General features: G+C 42.4%; 1 protein-coding gene across 1 annotated transcript in view; it reads left to right on the top strand.

Annotated features, from left to right (window-relative positions):
• Positions 1-26,862, top strand: part of dennd4b (DENN/MADD domain containing 4B) — a 68,515-nt gene that overhangs the window by 11,754 nt on the left and 29,899 nt on the right. Inside the window, exons 2-7 of the mRNA XM_083989283.1 lie at positions 10,033-10,410; positions 18,606-18,861; positions 21,093-21,162; positions 21,894-22,063; positions 24,380-24,621; positions 26,796-26,862. Of these exons, the coding sequence (XP_083845409.1) occupies positions 10,052-10,410; positions 18,606-18,861; positions 21,093-21,162; positions 21,894-22,063; positions 24,380-24,621; positions 26,796-26,862 (1,164 nt within the window). The 5' untranslated portion in view covers positions 10,033-10,051. The remainder of the gene's footprint in view (positions 1-10,032; positions 10,411-18,605; positions 18,862-21,092; positions 21,163-21,893; positions 22,064-24,379; positions 24,622-26,795) is intronic.

Genomic DNA, 26,862 nt, shown 5'->3' with positions numbered 1-26,862 from the left:
TGCATTTATTTGGTAGCTACACCGGTCGCTACTTCATTTATTTGGTAGCTACACCGGTCACTACTTGCATTTATTTGGTAGCTACACCGGTCGCTACTTGCATTTATTTGGTAGCTACACCGGTCACTACTGCATTTATTTGGTAGCTACACCGGTCACTACTGCATTTATTTGGTAGCTACACCGGTCGCTACTTCATTTATTTGGTAGCTACACCGGTCACTACTGCATTTATTTGGTAGCTACACCGGTCGCTACTTCATTTATTTGGTAGCTACACCGGTCACTACTTGCATTTATTTGGTAGCTACACCGGTCACTACTGCATTTATTTGGTAGCTACACCGGTCACTACTTCATTTATTTGGTAGCTACACCGGCGGTCACTACTGCATTTATTTGGTAGCTACACCAGTCGCTACTTCATTTATTTGGTAGCTACACCGGTCACTACTTGCATTTATTTGGTAGCTACACCGGTCACTACTTCATTTATTTGGTAGCTACACCGGTCACTACTTCATTTATTTGGTAGCTACACCGGTCACTACTTGCATTTATTTGGTAGCTACACCGGTCGCTCTGGGCCGCTGTGGTAACGGCGTCGATCCGTGACCGCAATGCATGATGGGATATCTTGCTCCGGTTAGTGACCATCGGATGCTCACTACATTTCGCGGTGAATTGTGGGATAGATTCAGTCACTATATAGTAGGGGTGTAACGATACACAAAAGTCACGGTTCGGTACGTACCTCGGTTTTGAGGTCTCGGTTCGGTTCATTTTCGGTACAGTAAGAGAACCAAATGCAAAACATAAATTTGCTTGTTGTTTATTAGGAATTTTTCTAAACCAAATTTACATGTTTTAGTCAAATGTAATTATTTTACTCACCTACTAATGTTATGATATAGGTACATTCTGTCCCTGATACAAATAAACTTATTAAGCTAAACTAAACCATTATACAAAATATGAAAAAATATATAATACTGTTGCAAAGTGCTGCCTAATAAGTTCAACAAATTATTCTCAAATTAACTAAACGTATAAAATAAGCCTTACAATGAATAAAATATTCACAAATAAACAAAACATAAAATATGATTTAAAAAAAAATTCTCAACACAACTTTTTTTTTTTACATGCAAGTGACGGACTGCTCATAGGGCAATGTGGGCAAATGCCACAACGGCTGCCTGACGATGCAACCGCTCGGCCGCAAATAAATAAATGAATGAATAACGCGGATCATCACGATCGGCACAGTGCGTACAGTAGTGTCAACACAGCAGCGACATGCGCCTGCTCTGGGCGCATCTGCAGCAGACCCACAGCTGCTGGAGCTAGTGCGCAACACAGACACACACAGAGAAGAGAGAGAGAGAGAGATAGAGACAGACAGACAGACAGACAGACAGACAGAGAGGAGATAGGAGCCACAGCCCCCACCTCCACTCCTCCTACAAGCAGGAGGGTCTTCAAGCCTCTGTTTTCTCGCTAGCGGTAGTATTAGCGGTAGCATTAGCGATAGCCACGACGTAAACGGGCTGCACGTGTAGCTGCAGGCGGACTGTAAACACACACAACTCCTGTACCGAAACGCACTCGTTCTCAGCGTTGTACTGAACCGAACGCCCCGTACCGAATCGGTTCAATACAAATACATGTACCGTTACACTATACTTACATATTATTACTATATACATTATATAGTGAACATTAATAATCACTAAACATTCGGACACCACTAATGGCCTGGTCACTATATAGTGAGTAGGGGGGGATTTAGGACACAGCCTCAGAGAAACCAAATCCTGCAAAGTTGTTGGATGGTGTTGTCCAGGTGGTGAGGGGGCGGGGCTTTGTTGTGACATCACAAAGTGACAGGAAGTCCTGACGGCTGGTTTTAAGGCTCAGTTTCTGAATCCAGGCTGTGTGCATTTCTCTGTGGACTGAGGCTTTGATACTTTCACAGTATTAATATAGAACCTAGAGCTGCTTTATAATCACACTACACATGGACATCTGCCTTTATACTGTATGGAGCTTTAACACAAACATCTACCTTTATACTGTATGGAGCTTTAACACAAACATCTACCTTTATACTGTATGGAGCTTTAACACAAACATCTACCTTTATACTGTATGGAGCTTTAATACAAACATCTACCTTTATACTGTATGGAGCTTTAATACAAACATCTACCTTTATACTGTATGGAGCTTTAACACAAACATCTACCTTTATACTGTATGGAGCTTTAATACAAACATCTACCTTTATACTGTATGGAGCTTTAACACAAACATCTACCTTTATACTGTATGGAGCTTTAACACAAACATCTACCTTTATACTGTATGGAGCTTTAACACAAACATCTACCTTTATACTGTATGGAGCTTTAACACAAACATCTACCTTTATACTGTATGGAGCTTTAACACAAACATCTACCTTTATACCTATGGAGCTTTAACATTACTAAATGACAGTAGTAGTTTAGTTTCAGTCTAAACTCTGCTGTCGTTCTTCAGCTGTGTCCTTGTTGCGGTGCAGCTCAGATACCACAGGTCTTTTCCTTCCTGCTGTTGCTGCTCTCAGTCGACCTCACACACTCTGTCGTCTTGTGTGTTTGTGCTTTTTCTGCTGCTACATCCTCTTCTTTTTAACCCCATGTTGTCCACCTGGCCCAGGTGTATCTGTTATCTGTGAGGCTTAAACTAGACCTGTGTTGATCTGGTCTCTGTAGACTCTCTGTCTCTGTTTCTGTCTCTGTCTGATGGTTTTTAATTCAAGCTGCATCTGAAACGAACGTCTGCGGCCTCGTTTCCGTATTTAACTGCGGTCCAGTCTCACCGTCTGCTTCTGGTCGGACAGGTGAGGCCGAGGCAGGTGGAGATGGAGAGAGACGACACGTCGTGAAATCGTTTTGGTTTTTTAACCGTTTTTTTTTTTTTTGGTTTCTCAGAAACAGAAGTTGGTTTAACAAAAAAAAAAAAAAAGGGAAACCACCAGAGCCGAGGTTCAGGTCGCTGCTGCAGCTGTCGTTCATTATTATTAATAACATCTGTAATGTCTGTGTGAAGTTGACAGAGAAACTTCCCCTCGTGTGTCTCACTTCCACTTTACGCTGCATCTCCAACTGAACTGATTGACAGAGAAACAGCAGCTTAGATCAATAAACACTGGTGTTAATTGTCTGCATGACATTAGACGGCAGAGATAACGAGTGTTTGCTGTTAATGCTAATAATAAAATACGTCAGTTTGAGTGCAGAGCAACAGCAGAGTCGTCAGGAGAACCATGAATGGATTAATGTTTTATAAACCAAACAATCTGTCAAGAAAATAACTTATGACATTAATCAATAATGAATAGAATTGGGTAACTCTTTAATTTACACGATGATGTCAAGAAATAGCCGAAATAACGGTCAATTTCATAGTAATGTCATGTTTATCATAAAGGCAGAAGATTACTCATGCTTTGAATTTTTTGGGAAAGGCCAGAATCTTTCTCCACCAAGTCCTTGCAATTGGCCGTAATTTCTTTTTCTTTTTCTTTTTTTAGAGTATTTTATTTTCAGCATTTTTCAAGATATACTGTACATGAAAACACAAACACAGAAGTCCAAACCGCTCCCAACGCACCCGATTGGCCGTTATTTCTGGGCTATTTCTCTCTGTATTTTAATCTTTGATGCTAAAAACTTGTCACACTTTTACTCACCACCATTCAGGTTTTCATTTACACAATCTACTATTGCCTTCAAACACAACACAACACAACACAACGTAACACATTGCCTTTGTTGCAGCGTTGCACTTGAACGCACCACAGTAACCACCACAGCCAGCACTGCAGGCGGAAATAACCAATCAGTTATGTAACGTCACCTAAAACTATCAAGAAAGACTCCGGTTGTTCATCACATCAGGTTGCTATGGCAACAGCAAGGTGTTTTTAGTGTCAAACTTTTCCACAAAGACGTAATGGATGAGAAACTGTTTCAGAAGGAGAAGTTGTTATGTGTGTTAGGATTTGTCAACTTTTTACTGATCTCATGTCGCTTTCAGTGGTTTAGATTTATGAAGATGTGGGTTTTCAGACTCTAGACTTTTTATTTTTCTCTTTTCTCTGATGAAACGTGAAGATTTTTTTTTCCGTTGCTTTGAAGTCAGAGGAGGACGACCGAGTGACGACAGGAAGTCAGAGAAAACAGAGAAAACCAGAAACAATGAATTTAAGAGAAATCTGTTTGATTTGACTCCAAGTGAACTGTCGAAGTGAAGCTCAGTGAGGAAACTTGGTTGGTACACTTCTCTGGGCTTTCCAGTGTGTGTGTGTGTGTGTGTGTGTGTGGATGGATGTGTGTGTGTGTGTGTGTGTGTGTGTGTGTGTGTGTGTGTGTGTGTGTGTGTGTGTGTGTGTGTGTGTGTGTGTGTGTGTGTGTGTGTGTGTGTGTGTGTGTGTGTGTGTGTGTGTGTGTGTGTGTGAGGTTTCCATTATTGCACATTGTCCATTTAAAAGAGGAAGTGACTGTGATGAAATCAGCTGTTGCAGCTAAATTTTGCCGGCGAGCAGAAACTCCCTCGGGCGTCGAACAAAGCTGAACTCGTCGTTACTGGAAATAAAATTAAAAAACAAAACAGAAAAAAAAACCTTCTTCTTATGAAGTCGTGATGCGTTCAGAGGAGCGGACGGAGCGCAGTAAAACCCAGCTGCTCCTCACTTCACATGAAACTATAGAAAACAGAAGTGAACCACCAGCAACTCTTGATTTCTAGTTTCGACACTTTTCTGTCACCGAGGCGTCGACCTTTCACCTCCTGGGCTTTTTTTTCGCTGACAGCGGAGTTTTGGATCAGAGCGTCGTCCAATCAGCTCGCAGCAGCCGACACGCTGCAGATCTGACATTTACTACAACATCTGTACTTCTGTTATGTTTTCAGTTTGACGTGTGTGAGCCACATCCTCATCTACCGAGGTTATTTTAGGTCGGTGTCTGTGAACGCTCAGTTTTCCAACACTCTGGTTCAGACTTGAACGTCCCGACACAATAAAGCCAGGGACCGGTCACAATAAAGCGAGGGACCGGTCACAATAAAGAGAGGGACCGGTCACAATAAAGCGAGGGACCAGTCACAATAAAGCGAGGGACCGGTCACAATAAAGCGAGGGACCGGTCACAATAGAGTGAGGGACCAGTCAATAAAGCGAGGGACCAGTCACAATAAAGCGAGGGACCAGTCACAATAAAGCGAGGGACCGGTCACAATAAAGCGAAGGACCGGTCACAATAAAGCGAGGGACCAGTCAATAAAGCGAGGGACCGGTCACAATAAAGCGAAGGACCGGTCACAATAAAGCGAGGGACCAGTCAATAAAGCGAGGGACCAGTCACAATAAAGCGAGGGACCAGTCAATAAAGCGAGGGACCAGTCAATAAAGCGAGGGACCAATCAATAAAGCGAGGGACCGGTCACAATAAAGCGAGGGACCAGTCAATAAAGCGAGGGACCAATCAATAAAGCGAGGGACCAGTCAATGAAGTGAAGGACCAGTCACAATAAAGCGAGGGACCGGTCACAATAAAGTGAGTGACCAGTCACAATAAAGCGAGGGACCAGTCAATAAAGCGAGGGACTGGTCACAATAAAGCGAGGGACCAGTCAATAAAGCGAGGGACCGGTCACAATAAAGCGAGGGACCGGTCACAATAAAGCGAGGGACCGGTCACAATAAAGTGAAGGACCGGTCACAATAAAGCGAGGGACCAGTCACAATAAAGCGAGGGACCGGTCACAATAAAGTGAAGGACCGGTCACAATAAAGCGAAGGACCAGTCAATAAAGTGAGGGACCGGTCACAATAAAGCGAGGGACCGGTCACAATAAAGCGAGGGACCAGTCACAATAAAGCGAGGGACCAGTCAATAAAGCGAGGGACCAGTCAATAAAGCGAGGGACCAATATACAGTATATTTTTAACCGTCTTAGATCCACAATTAGACCTTTTCCTTCTTTAATACTTCTGTGTTTTTCCTAATAAAACTGTAACTTTTAAAACCTCAGTTTATAATATTATCACTCAGCGAGGACGTGTGTGCAGTTTTATAAAGATTAATGGTCCAAAAAATAAGAAAAACAACAGAACTAGCTTTGAATTTTTACTTAAACCTTTATAAATAAGGAAAATATAGAAAAGAAAATTGCAGATGTTTGTTGTAAGTGTGATATTAACCCTTTGACAGAAGATGCTGCAGCTTAGTAGAAGTGAAACCAGGTCAGAACCTGAACCTGTGTCCACACACTGACTCAGACACGTGTGTGTGTTGTAGTCTACGTGTTGTTAGAGAGTTAGAGAGTGTTAGAGAGTAAAACGGTGTTTTATCACCACGGGGAGAGAAGCTGCTGCTGCTGCTGCTGCTGCTGCTGCTGCTGTAGCTGCTGCTGCTGCTGCTGCTGCTGCGGCGTCACCAGGAAGTCGTGACGAGTCGAGTCGATCAGGAAACAGGCCGCTCGCTCTCGTCCTGTTTGCTCGCCGATCTTTGACCCCGGCTGGTCCGACTTCTTCCTCTCCGTCCTCTTTAACGCCGCTCTGTCACTTTCTCCCTGTGATGATGATCCGGCCTCGCCCTCCTCCACCAGGATGGAAATACAACCTTTTACAGAAAAGGAAGGAAACTAAAAAGTTTAATCTGTCAGAAACATCTGAGTCGAAGATTCAGCTTCTTCTGCTCATCATGAGACGACGGCAACGACTTTTTAAACCACAGAGCAAAAACCTGCTGAAACCACAGTTTGAGTTTATTTCTGGATTTTACAACAGTTAAAAAACCAAACAGTTGCATTATTGTGTCAAATAAAACCAACAGGACGTTTCATACACCTTGTACTAAAAGAAAACAGAACAAAACAGATGTCAAAATAAAAAAAAATTACAAGATAGTAGGAAACACATAAAATAAAACCTGACACATGGATGGAGATCAAATCTGATCTAATCAAATTTTGGTGATTTTAACTAAATAAAAAAATGTCTGTGAACCATAAAGAATTAGAGGAGGAGGTTCAGATATCTATAATTTAATATCTCAATACAGTGCAGCTAAATATCAATATAACATGACAAAGCTTAACGTAACATGACAAAGCACCGAATAACATAACATAACATGACATAACAGGACATAGCATAGCATAACATGCCAAAGCATAATGTAACATGACAAAACATAACATGATGGGACAAAACATAACATGACAAAGCATAACATAACATGACAAGGCATAACATAACATAATATAACAACATGACAAAGCATAACATGACAAGGTATAACAAAGCATAACGTAACATGACATAACATAACATTACAAAGCACAATGTAACATGACAAAGCATAACATAACATGACAAAGCATAACGTAACATGACATAACATAACATTACGAAGCCGGTGTAACGTAACATAACTTACAGCAAGTTTATCATCATATTAATATTTTATTCAGCACTTTAAAGTTTCTGACAGCAAAAGTAAAACCAGTAGAACACCAAAATGAAAAAAAAAACAGATTCAACATTAAATTTTAAAAACCAGAAAAGACGATGAAGCCTTTCCCTCTTAGAGGCTGGAGACTGTGATGCAGCAAAATGTTTCAGACTCAGACTGTTGATCCGTCAAAGTTCAGCTTTTCAGATGGCTGCCAAAAGGAGGAGGGGGTGGGGGGGGGGGGGGGGGGGTGGGGGTTGTTTCATTGTGATGCATTCACTGTCTCCTCTGTTTTCCCTCTCGCTCTCCAGAGGAGGAGGAGGAGGAGGAGGAGGATGAAGGGTGAGAGAGGGCAGCGGACATTTAGTTACATAAGAGCTTTCAGCATCGCACAGCATCATCATCATCATCATCGGTGCACGGCCTATTTTTATACCACACACACACACACACACACACACACACACACACACACACACACACACACACACACACACACACACACACACACACACACACATGCTGCCCTCTGTGCTGCTGCAGCTTAATCACATATTGCATCGTCATGGCGACCGGTCGTGATCTCTCCAGCTCATTATTCAGAATTTATTTAAACAAAGAAAAATACGTAAAAATTTCCCAAAAAGGGACGAGTCAGGTCGGATATTAAAGGAGCTTCCTCTCTCTCTCTCTCTCTGTCCTCTGATTGGCTGATGAGATCCAGGGCAGTGACTCAGTGGCTTGACCTCCAGGACTCTGAGTCATGGTTTGCAGCTTGTGTGTGTGTGTGTGTGTGTGTGTGTGTGTGTGTGTGTGTGTGTGTGTGTGTGTGTGTGTGTGTGTGTGTGTGTGTGTGTGTGTGTGTGTGTGTGTGTGTATATGTGTGTGTGTCTTGTTTTCAGTTTCACTTCTCAGCTTCGCCACAATTAACTTTATTCATACAACAGTTTTTGTCGACGACGTTGACGAAGCAGCAGACCGTAGTGAAGCGTGAACGTGGCGTTAACGAGACAAATGAGACTCTGATGTGTGTGTGTGTGTGTGTGTGTGTGTGAAACGATGTGAGTGATGATGAAGATCTGCAGACAACCTGTTGTTTAATTAGTGACTCAGCAGATTTGAGTGGTTTTCAGATTCGTCTCATTTGTCTCTGGTTTGTTTGAAAACGGTGATGAGCAGCAGAAGCAGTAGAGACAGAGAAACGTCTCAGTCAGATTATCTCTGAGCCGCTGACGAGTCGACAAACTGTTTGCAAAATAAATCCAGTCTCTGGAGCTCTAGTAACAACAGAAGAGAGGAGGAGACTCTGAGCCTCTCTGTTTCAGAATAAAACACTCAGAGAAACCAAATCCTGCAAAGTTCTTGTTGTTGGATGGTGTTGTCCAGGTGGTGGTGAGGGGGCGGGGCTTAGTTGTGACATCACAAAGGTACAGGAAGTCCTGACGGCTGGTTTTAAGGCTCAGTTTCTGAATACAGGCTGTGTGCATTTCTCTGTGGACTGAGGCTTTGATACTTTCACAGTATTAATATAGAACCTAGAGCTGCTTTATAATCACACTACACATGGACATCTACCTTTATACTGTATGGAGCTTTAACACAAACATCTACCTTTATACCGTATGGAGCTTTAACACAAACATCTACCTTTATACTGTATGGAGCTTTAACACAAACATCTACCTTTATACTGTATGGAGCTTTAATACAAACATCTACCTTTATACTGTATGGAGCTTTAACACAAACATCTACCTTTATACTGTATGGAGCTTTGACACAAACATCTACCTTTATACTGTATTATCTTTTTAAAGGGATAGTTCACCCAAAATTCTATTTTCACTCATTATCTACTCACCCTCATGTGGACTAAGAGCTGGGAGAAGTTTCAGAGTCCTCCGTTCCTTCTCTGAGTTACGGGGGGCTCCGTGCAGCAGTATTTATCCATATAATGGTTGTCAATGGATACCAACTTTCTTCGTCCAAAAAGACACACCAAAAAACATCCAGATACCTCCATGCTGCTCGTCCATAATGTCCCTCTTGTATTGAAGCCCCAACATGAGAAATTGTTCCTGTGTCAGTGCAAATCACGCGAGATTTGCACTGACACAGGAAGAGCAGTGAACTGAGACACTGGGAGCTTCCGCTACAAACAAGCTTAAAATATAAACTTATTAAAAAAAAATTCTCATTGGGGCTTCAATACAAGAGGGACATTACATACGAGCAGCATGGAGGTATTTGGATGTTTTTTGGTGTGTCTTTTTGTTACGAAGAAAGTTGGTATCCATTGACAACCATTATATGGAAATGCACTGCTGCGCCGAGACCCCCTGTAACTCAGAGAAGGAACGGAGGACTCTGAGGAGGAGATAATGAGTGAAATTTGAATTTTGGGTGAACTATCCCTTTAAAAACTCAACTGCTGATCGTTGTTTTATGGCGCTGAGGAAAGAAAACGCTGCTGTTTCCTGTTCTCCACTAAATAAATGTTGTTCTCTCTCTCTCTCTCCCCCAGTGGAGGGCAGAGCGGCGGCATGACGGAGGAGAAATGTCCCCAGCTGGTGGACTACTTCGTGGTGGCGGGTCTGGACCCCGCGGGCCCCTGGAGGCCCCTGGATGAGGACGGGAAGACCTCCTCCTACTCCTCCTACTCCTCTTCCTCCTCCTCCTCCTCCTCGTCCTCCTCGTCCTCGTCGGGCCGGGCCGTGGAGCCGGTGACGGACCTGGCCGTCATCGCCAAGGGGCTGGGGGAGGAGGTGCCCGAGGGCTTCACCTGCATCGAGAAGACGCTGGGGGGACACTCGGCCGAGCTGAGCGCCGGCCTCATCAACAACCCTCACCTCTTCCTCTGCTACCGGAGAGGGAGGGACAAGCCGCCCGTCCTCGACCTGGGGTGAGACAACCGCTCCTTCAGTTTACACCCAATGTAAACATCATGTTGTGATGTCACAGGCTGAGCCACTACATCGCACATTAATATTAAAGGGATAGTAGCATTTTTTTTTAAAGTGGGGTTGTATGATCTACAAATAGCCCCTAAGTACTTTAATTGCAGTAGAAGACTCTCTACACTCCTCCCGTTAGCAACGCCAGCCCATAATAGCCCTGCCCATATTCATTAAAGCTAGGGTCTGTAATCCTGGAAAACTAGCAAGAGAGCGAGCAAGATTTGAAAAAAGCACCTCCTAAAGTTCCTCCCCCCTGCTCCCCCTCCCGTCAGTGAGTCCGTCCAAGCCACGCCCCCACAAACTCGCACGCGCACAGAAGCAGCACGGAGGAGAGGACAGCTACGAGCTAAGGGCTACGAGCTACGAGCTAACGAGCTAGGAGTAGTTTTGGACGACAACAAACAGTCATGTCTCACTTACCGTACCTGTAAGTAAACTATATTATTATTATTTTTGTTTGTTTTATAGCACATCAGTCTGTGCAGACCCAGGGGCAGGTCGGGTCTGAAGGTCTGAATCTGCTGAATCTTCCCGAGGATCCGGCTGGATTCAGACCCATCAGCTAAATTACATTGTAACAGTTAGCCTGATTGTGATGTGTTTTTCACTGACAAACGTGTATTTAGTGTTTTTAATAGTCACATAGCATATCTGCCTAACTCAGTTTTTCATTGAAAATGATGCAGGGTGATGCAGAAGTGTTAGGAAAGTAAATTTAGGCCAATATCTCAATTTGGCTACATGAATTAGTTAGGCAGATATGCTAATAGGATAACGATATCTTTGTTGTTTGATTGTTAGTTTACACGATGACAGCACTGGCTCAGACCGAGCTACAGTCTGAGCCTTTTTTTTCTCTTGATCTCAACATAATCAAGAACTGTAAACAACTGTAAACAATGACATGCCATTTACTGTGAACACAACATTTCTGTTAGAGAGTTCATTGTCATTCATAAACTGTAAAGGGAAAAATATAAACATACAAAAAATAATAAATGAAATTCCAGTAATATTAGTAATAATAAAGGACAACATGATGAGAAAGTCTAATCTCCTTGATGAACTATTCTCTTCACAGGCTAGAAATGAACGACTTGAGCTTGGAAGAATCTCATCAACCCAAACCTCCTGTTTGATACCTGCAGATGTCAGCATCAGGAGATGCTCCTCCACCAGGCCCTCCAGCTCCACATCTACCTAGTTCCTGTGTCTGGAAAATAAAGAGACCGCTACCCAGATCCTCATGGACAGTATAAAGGTTTTGTCCCTTGTAGAGTGTAAACACACTGTAAGATTTACTAGAGCCCTGCCGTTTATACTGTGTTCTACATTAGATTCCTGTCAAATTTACACTGAGGTTTACAGTCTGTACATTCCAAAGTTATTTTATTATTCTTATTTATATTTTTGACTTATATTTAAATTTTGTCTTTTGTTATTTATATTGTTTTTAATAAAAATTTGAAAGTGATGAATGCCTTTCATTTTAGTATTTCTGCAAAAGAAGCTATACATTTTCTCACCACCACAACAAAAATAAGTGATTACAGAAAAATTACAACAAAGTTGGTATAACCCTTTATTGTTACATAAGTATCTGTACATTTTCAACATGAGTATATCTACACATTGGAGAAGGTGTTTACATGGAAAAGGTGTTTCCAGGGAAGGCAGACAGGTCAGGCTGTGTATGAGGAGTGTTTTGTCAGCTCTGTTGATCTGCAATGTAACTGTAGTCCATCTCCACCTTTTCTGTGGAAAGGCTCCACTTCTTCGACTTTTTATTGTACACCTTGCCGTATCTGTAATAAGAGAAAAGATAATAAGCTTTGTGTGATACATTCATATTAGCTTACAGTTTACTCGGGGTGGAGTTTTATGCGTCAAGGTCTGAAGCATAAAGCTCTGCCCCAGTTGAACAACGTCTGAAAGGAGCAACATCATAAGGAGCAGGAGGTAACTCCTGTCTAGTGTGGTGGCTGTGATACAACCTATAACCTACACCCTTATGAAAAACATACGTTCTTATCATTTAGGGACAAAAGTGTCCTCTTCAAAAATGCCAATAATATTTTTTGCCCCTTTTTTTCCTGATTAAAAAGGATTGAAAAAGAACAAACTAAGCATGGCGTGTGTGGTCTGTAAGATCAGTGATGTAAGTGGGTGTATGGATGGAAGAGTATGTGTGTGTGTGGGGTGTTATAGAGTGTAAAAACAGAACCAAAACATCAACCAAAGAGCAGGAGGTGTTGCAGGCAGGAGAGAGGGAGAGCAGCTGACTCCAGGAGGGAGTTGTAGACCACAGCCTCCCCAGAGCCCAGGTGCAGCTTCGGCCACTGACCACCCTGATGCTGTGAGGAGAGAGAGAGCAAGGCAGCAGGGATGGTTGTCACAGTAACATACCTTGCATCCAATTGCTGAAGAGCTGTCTCCTCTGGGCAGCTAATGTCTGATTCCTGAACCCCAGCTACTGAGAAGTCATCATCTCTGTGAAGATTGCAGAATTAGAGAATACTGTCAGTGCAGCATCAACATACATTTACCCTTCATTCATAGAGCACAAAACACAGAACTGTTTATATGTAGAAATAGAAATCTTGGGTTTGGCAGTTGAAAGGAAGATGTTTTGACAGAACAAAAAGGCATAAAGATTTATATAAACTGTTGAGAAGATCCTCAGTTTTCCCCTATCCTCTCTGCATAGCAGCTAACAGAGTATAGTCCATAGACAAGCTTGTAACATTATCAATTACTCCACCAACACCACACAAAGTTAGAGGTACCTATGGTAGCTGTGTTTTATTTTAGTGTTGGTGGTTGTTGTAGTTGATGTTAACAACTCTGTGTGGAGTGCTGGACCTCCTAAGGTGAAGGACAGGTGTTATCCTCAGGCCATCATATTTCTCAAAAGATAATCACTAACATTTACTCAATGTCTGTATAATGATACGGCAGATATCACTTCATATAATGTATATATACTATATGTGCAATAATACTTTTCTGAAGTACCTCAAATAGCACTTTGAGCCACATAAAACAGAAAGGGCTAGATATGAAAGACAGATTTTTACACCACACCAAAGACAACGTTGGTCAAATTCATATTCATAGCAATAGCAGCAGCAGCAGCAGCAGCAGCAGCAGCAGCAAGTTGAACTCACCGTGGACAGAGACTTGGAAACAGTAGTTGAAGCTAGCGGGGCCTAATCAATCCGTTCAGACTGCGTCGAGGTTGATCGATCCTTCTCATGTCATGACTATGAAAACATAAATACGCAACAGTTGTAAAACGTAAAAGCCAACATATGTGCGTCTTTTATCACAATAATAATGCAGACACTGACGACTATGGTAGAATCTATTCAATACTAGCGCCACCGACCAGTTTTAAACCCACAGAGAAGCTAATATTAGCATTTGGCTAATACAAGCTACAATAGCTACGTTAGCAAAAGTTAGCCTACATATTTCATGAAAATAAGAAATCCTCCCCGAAGCAAAACAAATAATTACCTGTCCAGCAGAAGACAGCAACCTCGGCATCACTTTTCAGGCCCAGATCCCTCAGTTGTTTCCACCGACCTGAAGCTACACCGATGTACTCTGGTTTAGCCTCTTGCCGCATCCAGAGCATAGACTGATCCCGAGCCGTTTTGTCCGCAGCCAGCCTTTTCTTCCTCCGGCTTTCTCTTCCTTGCCTTTTTCTCGGGGCGAGTCGTTACAAGTAACCGTGGAAGTGGTGATTTGGGCTGCGTTTTCTCAGCCATTGCTCAGAAATGAGCATGAAATCCGTTCTTCTGCAGAGCAGTGCTGACTTTTTCCAGCCGGCAACAACAGCGAGACGTGAAGACAGTGCACGCGCGCGTAGGAGGGGGGCGGGTGCAGAACGAGACACGGAGGCATCTGATTGGTTCTTTACTCTCCGAGCAAACTTCGACCAATCCGTGCCCTTCGGTCTGAAGGATACAGATTGGGCGGAGTTTTCTCAGTCCTGCGGCTGTCACAGAGCTCTGTTTTTCTCCGTTCCTTTTCCTGATGACATAATGCACTGATTCCTCTGAAATTAGACGGGCCATTTCCCCCAGTATAACGAAAAGTGCTTCTGAACAGGATTACAGACCCCAGCTTTAATTGCTAAATACAGTACTATGCCAGTACTATGCCTACCACCCATTACCACCCCGTCACATACCACTCGTGTCACACTAAAACGTGACGGGGTGGTACATTTCATGCCAAAATGACTGTAATTCTCCATATGGTCAAGTTCCAAGAACTAAAGTACATGCATTCAATTTGAAATATAATTTTCTTTCTATTAATATTGAAAAAAACTGAATAAAAACGGTTTTCCCTGTCTAATTTGCGTGACGGGGTGGTAAGGTCATGCTTGACGAACCCCATCTATCATGTTAATAATAACACTTGATTTAAACTTTGAAAACACACTTGGATGCATTTTTTGTGCCTTGTCTTGTGCATCTCATCAAACATTGCGGACACAAATGGCACCCGTTTCGTAGAATGACCCAACTGTTGTTTCCTACTTTACTCTGAAGTATCTGAGTTAGTTTGAAGAGTTTGAACTTCAGGTGCTGATGAGAAAAAGGTTCAAACGTTTCAGACTGAGCTGCGTTCATTCACAGACATCAGAGTCACCGACCGTAACTCCTCTGGCTCCTCTTTGCTGTGATGATGTGACGCTCCCAGAATAAACCTGAACCCTCACCCTGTGCCCCCCCCCCCCCTCCCCTCCTCTCCTCTCCCATCTCGCTCTGAGGGATTATTTGCTCTTTCTACAGTCGGTTAGTGATGTTTGCTGCTGTGGATTATTCTGCCGTTTCCCTCTGAAACGTCTCGTCACAGAGCGGTGGAGCTGGAGCTGCATGTTAAAGCTCCGTTTATATAAGAGCTGGTTATGTAACATGGTGAATGTGGTGGTGGTGGTGGGCAAACGTCGTGTCCTGGACTCTACACACACACACACACACTGATTCTCTTCTATTGTTCCTGTTGAATTATTTAATTACTGTGGATTACACACTCGTGTTGGGAGATAACGAGGTGAATCCTCTCAGAGCAGAGCAGACATCAGATTACAGCTGCTCTCCTTTTGTTTTATGTTCTGTGATGAACGGGGAGGAAACAAATGGACCAGAAGCTCAGAGCTGAGGAGGAGGAGGAGGAGGAGGAGGAAACTGGTTCATGAGTTCATCTTTATCAGTCCGACACACTGAGAGCATCAGGTGTCAGTAGATCAGAGGTTTTAGAGTTCCTCCAGTTACAATCCTCTGTGCTAACAGGATGATAATTGTCCTGAAAATTCAGAAATTGCTAAAGATGGTTGGCTACTTGTTTCAATAAAGATGCTAACAACAGTAGCCTAACCTCTTGAAAAATGACATTTCCAGAACTTAGCACAGTTAGCTGTTTTCAGAACACTTATGGTGCGTTCCAGGCAACCCGTAACTCTTGTTTTTCCGACCTGTTCCTATGGTTACCGGTTGGAACGTAGCCGAACGTCAAAAAATTGCCAGTTTTGCTCTTCTAGTGGAATTGTATGTTTATGTTTCCATGGTTTCAGTAGTCGTGGATATGATGGTTGGTGTCATTAGCATTTAGAAAGGTTGCTGTTTTTAGCATCTTTATTAGAACATCATCAGCAGATTTCAGAATCTTCAGGACAATCAGCATCCTGTTAGCACAGTTAGCATTTATCTGCTTATAGTAAGAATCTTTTATTTGTTAATTTTGTTTGTTAGCTTGTTACCGGCACTGGGTGACACAGTGTTAGCAGTTGTGCTAATGCTAACTCTCTCAGGTGTGTTTAGCCCCGCCCCCTCTCCTCACAGGCTGCCAGGATTGGTCTGTGTGAACGTGTTAATGAGACGGCCACTGGTTCCAGGTGGAAACACTTTGAGTCATGATGAAGATTATTTCACTGATCATAGTAAAATCATCACGTTAGCGTTAACGAGCTGAGTGGACGTTCGTTGTCTTCTTCTTCTTGGCCTCGTTCCTCTGAACACAGTCACACGTGTATTTTTAGCCTCAGTGTGACTTACACTTCCTGATTATATTATTATCCCAGATGTCCACAGCAAAATAAAAGTCACTAACTCACTGAGGATCATCAGGTTTCAGAGGAGTTTTCTTTAGTCATGATTGTCAAACAGGAAGTGCTGAGACAGAGATGCTGGTCTTCTGTCTGTCTGCCGATGGGCTATTTTGCTTCATTATGTCTTCTTTCAGAATAGTGGAAAGAAATGGTAGAAAATGCACATTAAGGTGTTTTTTTTTAAATTTAATTGTACCTTATTTTGTTTATTTCAACTGTAAATTTCTCCTAAATTCACCAAAAGTTAGTCTGACCCATGTCATGTCAGGTATCGTTGCAAAGCTCTCTCTCCTGAACAACCATGTGTGCTCCAAAAATGGTCATTTCCTTTGTATCAGCAACAAATCATAAAAGTAGGATTGACAATAACAATCTATGTAATTTTACCGTCCAAGTCTTTAAAGGCCGTTTTCTCAGAAAGAGTTTTTCAGACTCAGACTCTGAGCTAGAAATCTCCACTTCAGCAGCACTTACAGACACCAAACCTTCCACTTCGATCCCTTTCTATATTCTGAAGGTTTTTACAGAGGGGATTGTTGATATCATTCAAAGCCTCATAAATACAACATTTTATTCCTGAATACATTGAGAAATTGGTGACAGTATTTTCTCATTTACAGAGTGATAAAAAGAGATATCCAGAATCCCCTCTGTAAAAACTTCTGACTCTATGTCAACTAGAATTTTTTGTAGCTTTATCCATTGTTCAGATTTCTGTTTTGGAAAAGTAATGCAAATTTGCGCATATTTTCGTAGATATTGCCTCAGTTGTCTTTAGTCGTGGTTGTCAACAGTGGTTAAATTGGCTTTTGTAAGGAGGGAGAGCCCTTCTTCATTCACAACATTTTTATTTAGGGGAGACTGGGGATGGTTGTAACAGCATCACTTTCACCAATAAGGGATAACCTTAGCGTTATGTGATCAATATCATGTGTACCCACTCACTCTCTGACATTGCATGTGAATTCGCATGGCTGTGCGAAGAAGTGTGTAGGTTTTACAGCCAAAACACATTTTTTTTAAGGTCAAAAACTAATATTTTGGACCAAGTCTAAATTTTGACTAGTATCGATACCGTTGAAGTTTGAATTAGGTAACTTATAGGATGAAAGAGCAGGTTTTTTAGGTGAAATATGAGTCATTTCATACGTAAATGTTGCTGGTCCAACAGTGACTGACAGGGGTGGGGATGGTTGTCAAACAAGAAGTGGTGAGACACAGTTTCTCCTTATAGACCGAATCGCCTTGTTGTTTACATTCTACTTCCGGGTAGAAAACCAGCACGTAATTTGAATGAGATCGTAGTAACGAACGAGAGTTTAGCTATATATATCATATTTTTCACGCCCTATCACCGTTTAGACAAATCTGAAATGGTTGAAGAAACATTACTATTTCTGTGTGTGTTTTGTGTTGCTATGTGTTGTATTTATTCAGTTTGGGGGAATCACGGTGTCTAGAAAGCATCAGTGGCTCAGCTGACAGGGACAGCTAACGGTAGCTAAGCTAACGGCAGCTAAACTAACGGCGGTAGCTAAGCTAATGGCGGTAGCTAAGCTAACAGCAGGACGTCAGCTGTTAAAACCCTCCCGTTGTGGGACACGACATGAAACTACTCCAGTTAGCTCAGTCATGTTGTAACTCAGATATCCGCTGGAGAAAATATTTTTTCATGGAGCGTTTATTGAGTCACTGAGTTATTAAAGTTAAACAGGTAGCTAACCGTTAGCCCGGCTAATCTATGATGACCATGACTAATTACAAAAATGTGCACACATAAATAGTAATGTTTGTCCAATCATTGGTTTTATAAACTTTACAAACATCAGATTAGTCTAAATGGTGATGTGACATGAAAACTTAGATATATAGAACGAAACTCTCGTCCGTCACTATTGTTCTCATGCTGGTTTTCTACCCGGAAGTAGTTGTAAACAACAAGGAGATTCATCCTATTGTCTGAGACTTTGTTAAAACATTAAAACCACGGCCGTTGCCATGCCTGTGTGTCCTCAGGGTTCTGTACGAGGGGAAGGAGCAGGTGAAGCAGGGCTGGTACGTCATCGAGACCACGCCCTACAGCCGCTCGGCCAGCCTGAGCGCCGGCGGAGCGCCCACGGCCCACCGCGTCTTCCTCACCTACCGCCGCGCGCTGGAGTCGCAGGCGCTGCACACGCTGGGCGTCACCGACATCGCTCTGCTGCTGCCCAGCAAGGCCGAGGTGGCGCCGCACACCTTCTGCCGCGTGGACAAGAACCTCAACACGGGCATGGTGAGGACTACGGCAAGAGAGAGGGACCATACATGTCTGATGGAACGTTTATTATAACTATATTAGAGGGATAGTTTAACATTTTGGCAAATTGGCCCATTGCCATAATCCCTATAGTCATAGCAGTAGGTTCGTTACCTTTAATTGTCGGTGCAAGATATTTTTAGAACGGCGGAGCAGAGCCGTGAGCTGCTCAGAGCTACGCTACGGAGGCTCATTATGGGATTTCTTGGTTTCCCTCATCAAACTCATCAAATACACAATCCAACAACTCCACAACGCTCTGGTGGACAAGTTGTGAGCTGCACATTCACCACGCTATGAGATAATAACACAACGTTACCACACAGAGTTGTTTTAGAGGGAAATTCATGCAAAACCACTGATGCACGTTGCCTTCAGGGACAGTTTTTCATCAAGCAGTCTCTGTATTTGATGAGTTTGATGAGGGAAACCAAAAAAAATCCCATAATGAGCCTCCGTAGCGTAGCTCTGAGCAGCTCACGGCTCTGCTCCGCCGTTCTAAGAACAGCTTGCACCAACAATCAAAGGTAACAAACCTACTGCTATGACTATAGGGATTATGGCAATGGGCCAATTTGCCAAAATGTTGAACTATCCCTTTAACCACTGTTCTGTTGGTACTGAAGGTTTTCATTCTGCTTTTTGATTTGAAGCTGCTGTAAATAACTATCCAACACTTCCTGCCGTGATGAAAAACAGCTGCAGAAACAGCAAAGTTAAACTGAAGCAACCACAAAAAAAAAAAAGGAAGAAACATTTTAAGTCAAGAGCCGGGAATCGAACCACCGATCTTCTGATAACAGACAACCCACTCTGTAAAAAACTGTGTTATTTCTAACGCTAGCACTTTTGAAAAAGCTGCAGAAAATGATTATTTTTACCGGCTGATGATGCTGAAAAAAATGTCCACCGTCTGTACGACAAAGTGAATCCGCAAATTCACACATTAGAGAATCTGTAAAAAACTAATATTTGACATTTTGATTAGAAAATTACAACATCAGTCAGTCATCTTAAAGGGATAGTTCAACATTTTGGCAAATTGGCCCATTGCCATAATTGCTATAGTCTTAGCAGTAGGTTCGTTACCTTTAATTGTAGGTGTAAGCTATTTTTAGTACAGCGGAGCGCAGCAGCAGGCTGCTCAGAGCTACGCTATGGAGGCTAAGGGAATTTCTTGGTTTCCCTCATCAAACTCATCAAATACAAAATCCCAAAACTCCACAGCGCTTTTGTAGACAAGTTGTTAGCTGCACAACCACCACGCTATGAGATAATGACGGAACGATACGAAACGGAGCCGTTTTCGAGGTAAATTCATACAAAACCGCTGATGCGCGTTGCGTTCAGGGACAGTCTTTCAGCAAGCAGTCTCCGTATTTACCCTGTATTTACCTCGAAAACGGCTCCGTTTCGTATCGTTCCGTCATTATCTCATAGCGTGGTGAATGTGCAGGTCACAACTTGTCTACAAAAGCGCTGTGGAGTTTTGGGATGTTGAATTTGATGAGTTTAATGAGGGAAACCAAGAAATTCCATTAGCCTCCATAGCGTAGCTCTGAGCAGCCAGCTGCTGCGCTCCGCCGTTCTGAAAATAGCTTACACCTACAATTAAAGGTAATGAACCTACTGCTATGACTATAGCGATTATGGCAATGGGCCAATTTGCCAAAATGTTGAACTATCCCTTTAATAGTTATTATAGTTAAGTTACAAACGTCGGCTAAAAACCCATCTCTTTAATCTGGCTTTTATGTCATTATAGTCTCATAGTTATCTTATTCTATTCTCCAGTTTCACATTCTTCCATTTGTCACTTTCTTCTCTCTTATTGTTATCTTTCTTTTGAGTGTTTTTATATTTTGACCTTTATTTCTATCCTGCATTTTATACTATTTTATTAAATTTTAGTGTTGTTAAAAGTTGTTATTTTTTACTATTGTTATATTTTATATATTTTGTTTTTAATCTTCGTGCATTAGTCTCCATGTCATTCACCTCTTATACTTTTTCAATCAATGTAAAGCACTTTGAATGGCATTTATTTGCTTTGAAAGGTGCTATATAAATAAAATTGATTGATTGATTGATTGATTGATTGATTGATTGATTGATTGATTGATTGATTGATTGATTGATTGATATAGTTATTACTATGATTGATCGTTTGGATAAATATTAATATATATGTATATTGTGTGTGTCAGTGGGGTCCGGCCCTCTACATGTGCTATAAGAGAGCTGTGGCCAAAGCCAACGCCCTGGTCTACGAAGCCAGTGAGTATCTGCACATAAACACTGACAACACAGCATTAAAGGGATAGTAGCATTTTTTTTTAAAGTGGGGTTGTATGATCTACAAATAGCCCCTAAGTACTTTAATTGCAGTAGAAGACTCTCTGCACTCCTCCCGTTAGCAACGCCAGCCCATAATAGCCCTGCCCAGAGATTTACAACATACATTGTTGTGAACAGACCCAAAGAAACGGCCTATTTTCACGGCCTAAAAGAGGTTTTATCTGAAAAAAAATACACAGTTCCATTGTTCGCTATAATATAATTTTTTCCAGCTCTTCAAAGTGCAGGAAAAACACAGTTTTTATTTGGACCTAACCAACTCACGTATCCCTCCGCCCAGGGTTAGCGCCCGCCGATCAGCAGTTGGTTCGGTCCAAATAAAAACTGTGTTTTTCCTGCACTTTGAAGGGCTGGAAAAAATTATATTATAGCGAACAATGGAACTGTGCATTTTTTTTTCAGGTAAAACCTCTTTTAGGCCGTGAAAATAGGCCGTTTCTTTGGGGCTATTTGTAGATCATACAACCCCACTTTAAAATTTACATTTAATATGTATAAAGTTTGTATTGATCTGTATGAAGTGTGTACATATATAAAGTGTGTGTGTGTGTGTGTGTGTGTGTGTGTGTGTGTGTGTGTGTGTGTGTGTGTGTGTGTGTGTGTGTGTGTGTGTGTGTGTGTGTGTGTGTGTGTGTGTGTGTCCTCCTCAGGTCTGATTAGCCGCTACCCGGACGACGACCTGGAGACGTTTCCTCTGCCCGAGTCGGTGCCGGTCTTCTGTCTGCCGATGGGCGTCACCGTGGAGAGCTGGCCGCTCAACACCAAGTACCAGCTGCCCGTCTTCTCCACCTTCGTCCTCACCTCCGCCTGCGGGGACAAGGTGGAGCAGCAACACACACACACACACACACACACACACACACACACACACACACACACACACACACACACACACACACACACACACACACACACACACATTTATTTATTCATCGATTCGTAAGACATAATTGATATAATGTGTGTATTTGACAAGTCACCGATGTTTTCTTATTGAAGTTGTTGAGAGTTTTGTGGTTCCAGTTTATAGGAGACTGGATGAACTGGTGCAGAACAATTCAATAAAGAAGGATATATATCAAATAATCAATCAGTTTATTGATAGAAACTTCAGTGTTTCATTGTTTTGGATAATTTAAAGCAGAAATAATCAACATTCACTGTGTGCAGCTTCTCTAAAGTGACAGTTTAATACCTTTCTATATTTGGATTCTCTGACATTTTATACTTTTATATAGAAGTTTTATAAACCAGATGATTTATCAGTTTAATCAGTTAAATGATCAGATTAACTGATAATAATCAACAGCCTCTACATTTTGCAGAAGTCAAACCGACTCTTATTTTAGCAGCTGCAATACAATAAAAGATCTGATAAACTTGCAGAGATGTGTTTAAGGTTCTCGGAAAAGGAAATTCAAACTTCTGTATTTCCTCTAACAGCCGGAGGAGAAGTAGTTTGATTGGTTAAATGTTAAAATGTCTAAATCTTAATCTTAACCCTCATGTTGTCCTCCTGGGTCAAGGAAGGTAGGACGAAGGGGAAGGAAGGAAGGAAAGAAAGATGGAGGAAGGGAACAGATTGGGTCAATTGGGTCAAGAAGGAAGGAAGGAAGGGGAAAAGGATGGTGGAAAGAAGTAAGGCAGAAAGGAAGAAAAGAGGGATGGAGGAAGGGAACAGATTGGGTCAAGGAAGGAAGAAGTAAAGACGAAGGGAAAGAAGGGAGGAAGGAAGGGAAAAGGTATGGTGGAAAGAAGGAAGGGAAAAGGGAAGGAACGAAAGATGGAGGAAGGGAACAGATTGGGTCAAAAAGGAAGGAAGGAAGAAGAATTAAGGACGAAGGGAAAGAAGAGAGGAAGGAAGGGAAAAGGTATGGTGGAAAGAAGAAAGGGAGAAAGGAAGGAAAGAAAGATGGAGGAAGGGAACAGATTGGGTCAAAAAGGAAGGAAGAAGAAGGAAGGAAGGAAGGGAAAAGGGATTTTGGAAAGAAGTAGAGGAAAAGGGAAGGAAAAAAGATGGAAGAGGGGAACAGATTGGGTCAGGAAGGAAGGAAGGAAGGAAGGAAGGAAGGAAGAAGAAGTAAGGACGAAGGGAAGGAAGGAAGGGAAAAAGGATGGTGGAAAGAAATAAGGGAAAAGGAGAGGAAAGAAAGATGGAGGAAGGGAACAGATTGGGTCAGGAAGGAAGGAAGGAAGAGGGAAAAGGGATTGTGGAAAGAAGGAAGGGAAGAAGGAAGGAAAGAAAGATGGAGGAAGGGAACAGATTGGGTCAAAAAGGAAGGAAGGAAGAAGAATTAAGGACGAAGGGAAAGAAGAGAGGAAGGAAGGGAAAAGGGATTGTGGAAAGAAGTAAGGGAAAAAGGAAGGAAAGAAAGATGGAGGGAAGGAACAGATTGGGTTAATTGGGTCAAAAAGGAAGGAAGCAAGAAGAAGTAAGGACGAAGGGAAGTAAGGGAAAAGGATGGTGGAAAGAAATAAGGGAGAAAGGAAGAAAAGAAGGGTGGAGGGAAGGAACAGATTGGGCCAAGGAAGGAAGAAGAATTAAGGATGAAGGAAGGAAGGAAGGAAGGAAGGAAGGAAGGAAGGAAGGAAGGAAGGAAGGAAGGAAGGAAGGAAGGAAGGAAGGAATGAAGGAATGAAGGAAGGAAGGAAGGAAGGAAGGAAGGAAGGAAGGAAGGAAGGGAAAAGGAAGGAAAGAAAGTTGGAGGAGGGGAACAGATTGGGTCAATTGGGTCAAAAAGGAAGGAAGAAGTAAAGAAGGATGGAAGGAAGGAAGGGGAAAAGGATGGTGGAAAGAAGTAAGGGAGAAAGGGAGAAAAGAAGGATGGAGGAAGGGAACAGATTGGGTCAAGGATGGAAGAAGTAAGGACGAAAGGAAAGAAGGGAGGGAGGAAGGAAGGAAAGAAAAGATGGAGGAGGGGAACAGATTGGGTCAAAAAGGAAGGAATGAAGGAAGGGAAAAGGATGGTGGAAAGAAGTATGGGAGAAAGGAATTATATAAAGTGATGAGACACAGTTGAGAGCTCATGTTTGATCAGTTTCTCTGAATGAATGAATGGATGAATGAATGAATGAGTGAATGAATGAATGGATGAATAAAGATGTTTTTCTGGCGCTCCGTCTCTTCCCGCTGCAGGTTTACGGAGCGGCCATCCAGTTCTACGAGTCGTTTCCCCGCGAGCTGCTGTCGGAGCGTCAGTGCGTGCGGCTGGGCCTGCTCAGCGTGGTGGACCGGCGGCCCATCACCAACCGCAGCCTCCAGGTCAAGAAGAGCATCTGTGTCCTGTCCCACTGGCCCTTCTTCACCGTCTTCCAGAAGTTCCTCACCTTCGTCTACCGATACTCCATCTCCGGGCCGCACGTGCTGCCGCTCGAGAAGTCAGTCAGTTTTAAACTCTGTTAAAGGGATGTATACGCAAACATTTTTTTTTTTTTTAACGTGTCTTGCCTCACTCCAGAGTCCATGACCAGCAGATAGACACCATCCTTTCAACTGTGCGTGCAGTAACAAGGGAGATAGAGCCGTATCGCCCGTAATTAGCTCAGCTCAAACGCTGGAAGTATATAGACCGAATCGCCTTGTTGTTTACATTCTACTTCCGGGTGGAAAACCAGCACGTAATTTGAATGAGATCACGAGAGTTTAGCTATATATCAGGTTTTTCACGCCCTATCACCATTTAGACAAATCTGAAATGATTGAAGAAACATTACTATTTCTGTGTGTGTGTTTTGTGTTGCTATGTGTTGTATTTATTCAGTTTGGGGGAATCACAGTGTCTAGAAAGCATCAGTGGCTGCAGCTGACAGGGACAGCTAACGGCGGTAGCTAAGCTAACAGCAGCTAAGCTAACGGTAGCTAAGCTAACAGCGGTAGCTAAGCTAACACCAGGACGTCAGCTGTTAAAACCCTCCCGTTGTGGGACACGACATGAAACTACTCCAGTTAGCTCAGTCATGTTGGAACTCAGATATCCGCTGGAGAAAATATTTTTTCATGGACCGTTTATTGAGTCACTGAGTTATTAAAGTTAAACAGGTAGCTAACCGTTAGCCCGGCTAATCTATGATAACCATGACTATTTACAGAAATGTGAAATAGTAATGTTTCTCCAAACATTGGTTTTATAGACTTTACAAACATCAGATTAGTCTAAACGGCGATATAGTGACATGAAGAATTAGATATAGAGAAACTCTCGTCCGTCACTATTGTTCTCACGCTGGTTTTCTACCTGGAAGTAGTTGTAATCAACAAGGAGATTCGTCGTATAAGTAGTGTTAGCCTGCCTTTACCTAAAGTCGCTAATTAGCTTAGCTCAAACACTGGAAGTGTATAGGTAGTGTTAGCCTGCCTTTACCTAAAGTCGCTAATTAGCTTAGCTCAAACGCTGGAAGTGTATGGGTAGTGTTAGCCTGCCTCCACCTAAAGTCGCTAATTAGCTTAGCTCAAACGCTGGAAGTGTATAGGTAGTGTTAGCCTGCCTCCCACCTAAAGTCGCTAATTAGCTTAGCTCAAACGCTGGAAGTGTAGTGTTAGCCTGCCTCCACCTAAAGTCTCTAATTAGCTTAGCTCAAACACTGGAAGTGTATAGGTAGTGTTAGCCTGCCTCCCACCTAAAGTCGCTAATTAGCTTAGCTCAAACGCTGGAAGTGTATAGGTAGTGTTAGCCTGCCTCCACCTAAAGTCATCAGAGAAACTCTTCAGCAACTCTAAACGGAAATCCGCGGGCCGATCTTCGTCTCAGAGCTGACAAAACTCTCCGGTAAGGCATCTTGAGCGGTCAAATGCCGCTAACGGGACGAGATCGGTCAAAACGGAGGGTTCAAGCAAAGACACTTTATTTTGGTTCAAGCTAGCTACATCGAGGGTAGCTTCCTATTTCAAAGTAAAAGCATTAATTCTATCGTCATGGTTTTCTGTATGTAAAGGGCAACGGGTGTTTTATTTTGTGAAAGTAACCGGAAGTGCGTTGGTCACAACGGCTAGCTTGAGTAGCGCCAAATTCATCCGAACAAAATTGTAAACAGCTGGTATTTAGACAAATTAACGACACACTGCTGATATAAACGGCTACTTTCTCACCTAAACATGTTTCAAATGTCGATAAAGTGATATATTTACAGAGTTTAGAGCTAAAATGAAATCAGCTTCTGACTGCTGATTTCGGCTCAGGTAGGAGGCAGGCTAACACTACCCATACACTTCCAGTGTTTGAGCTAAGCTAATTACAGGCGATACGGCTCTATCTCCCTTGTTACTGCACGCACAGTCGAAAGGATGGTGTCTATCTGCTGGTCATGGACTCGGGAGTGAGGCAAGACACGAAAAAAAAAAGTTGGCGTATCCCTTTAACAACTCACTAATTATTTATTTCAAGTCAAGTTTTTCTAATGAGACATTTGAACTGAATTCTTCAAAATGTGCATAAATATTTTCTTAAACGGGATTTAGAGACTTTTTCATATTTATCGATATTTAGATTTAGATTTTAGATATTTGATTTGATTTGTTATTGATTGATTATCTCTCTTATCTCTGTTTCCTGCAGACACATCTCCAGTTTCATGCACAACGTCCCGTTCCCGTCACCCCAGAGACCTCGCATCCTCGTTCAG

The sequence above is a fragment of the Trachurus trachurus genome (assembly GCF_905171665.1).
Source record: "Trachurus trachurus genome assembly, chromosome: 16".
NCBI classification, from domain to species: Eukaryota; Metazoa; Chordata; class Actinopteri; order Carangiformes; family Carangidae; genus Trachurus; species Trachurus trachurus.
This window is presented reverse-complemented; position numbering and strand designations above follow the sequence as displayed.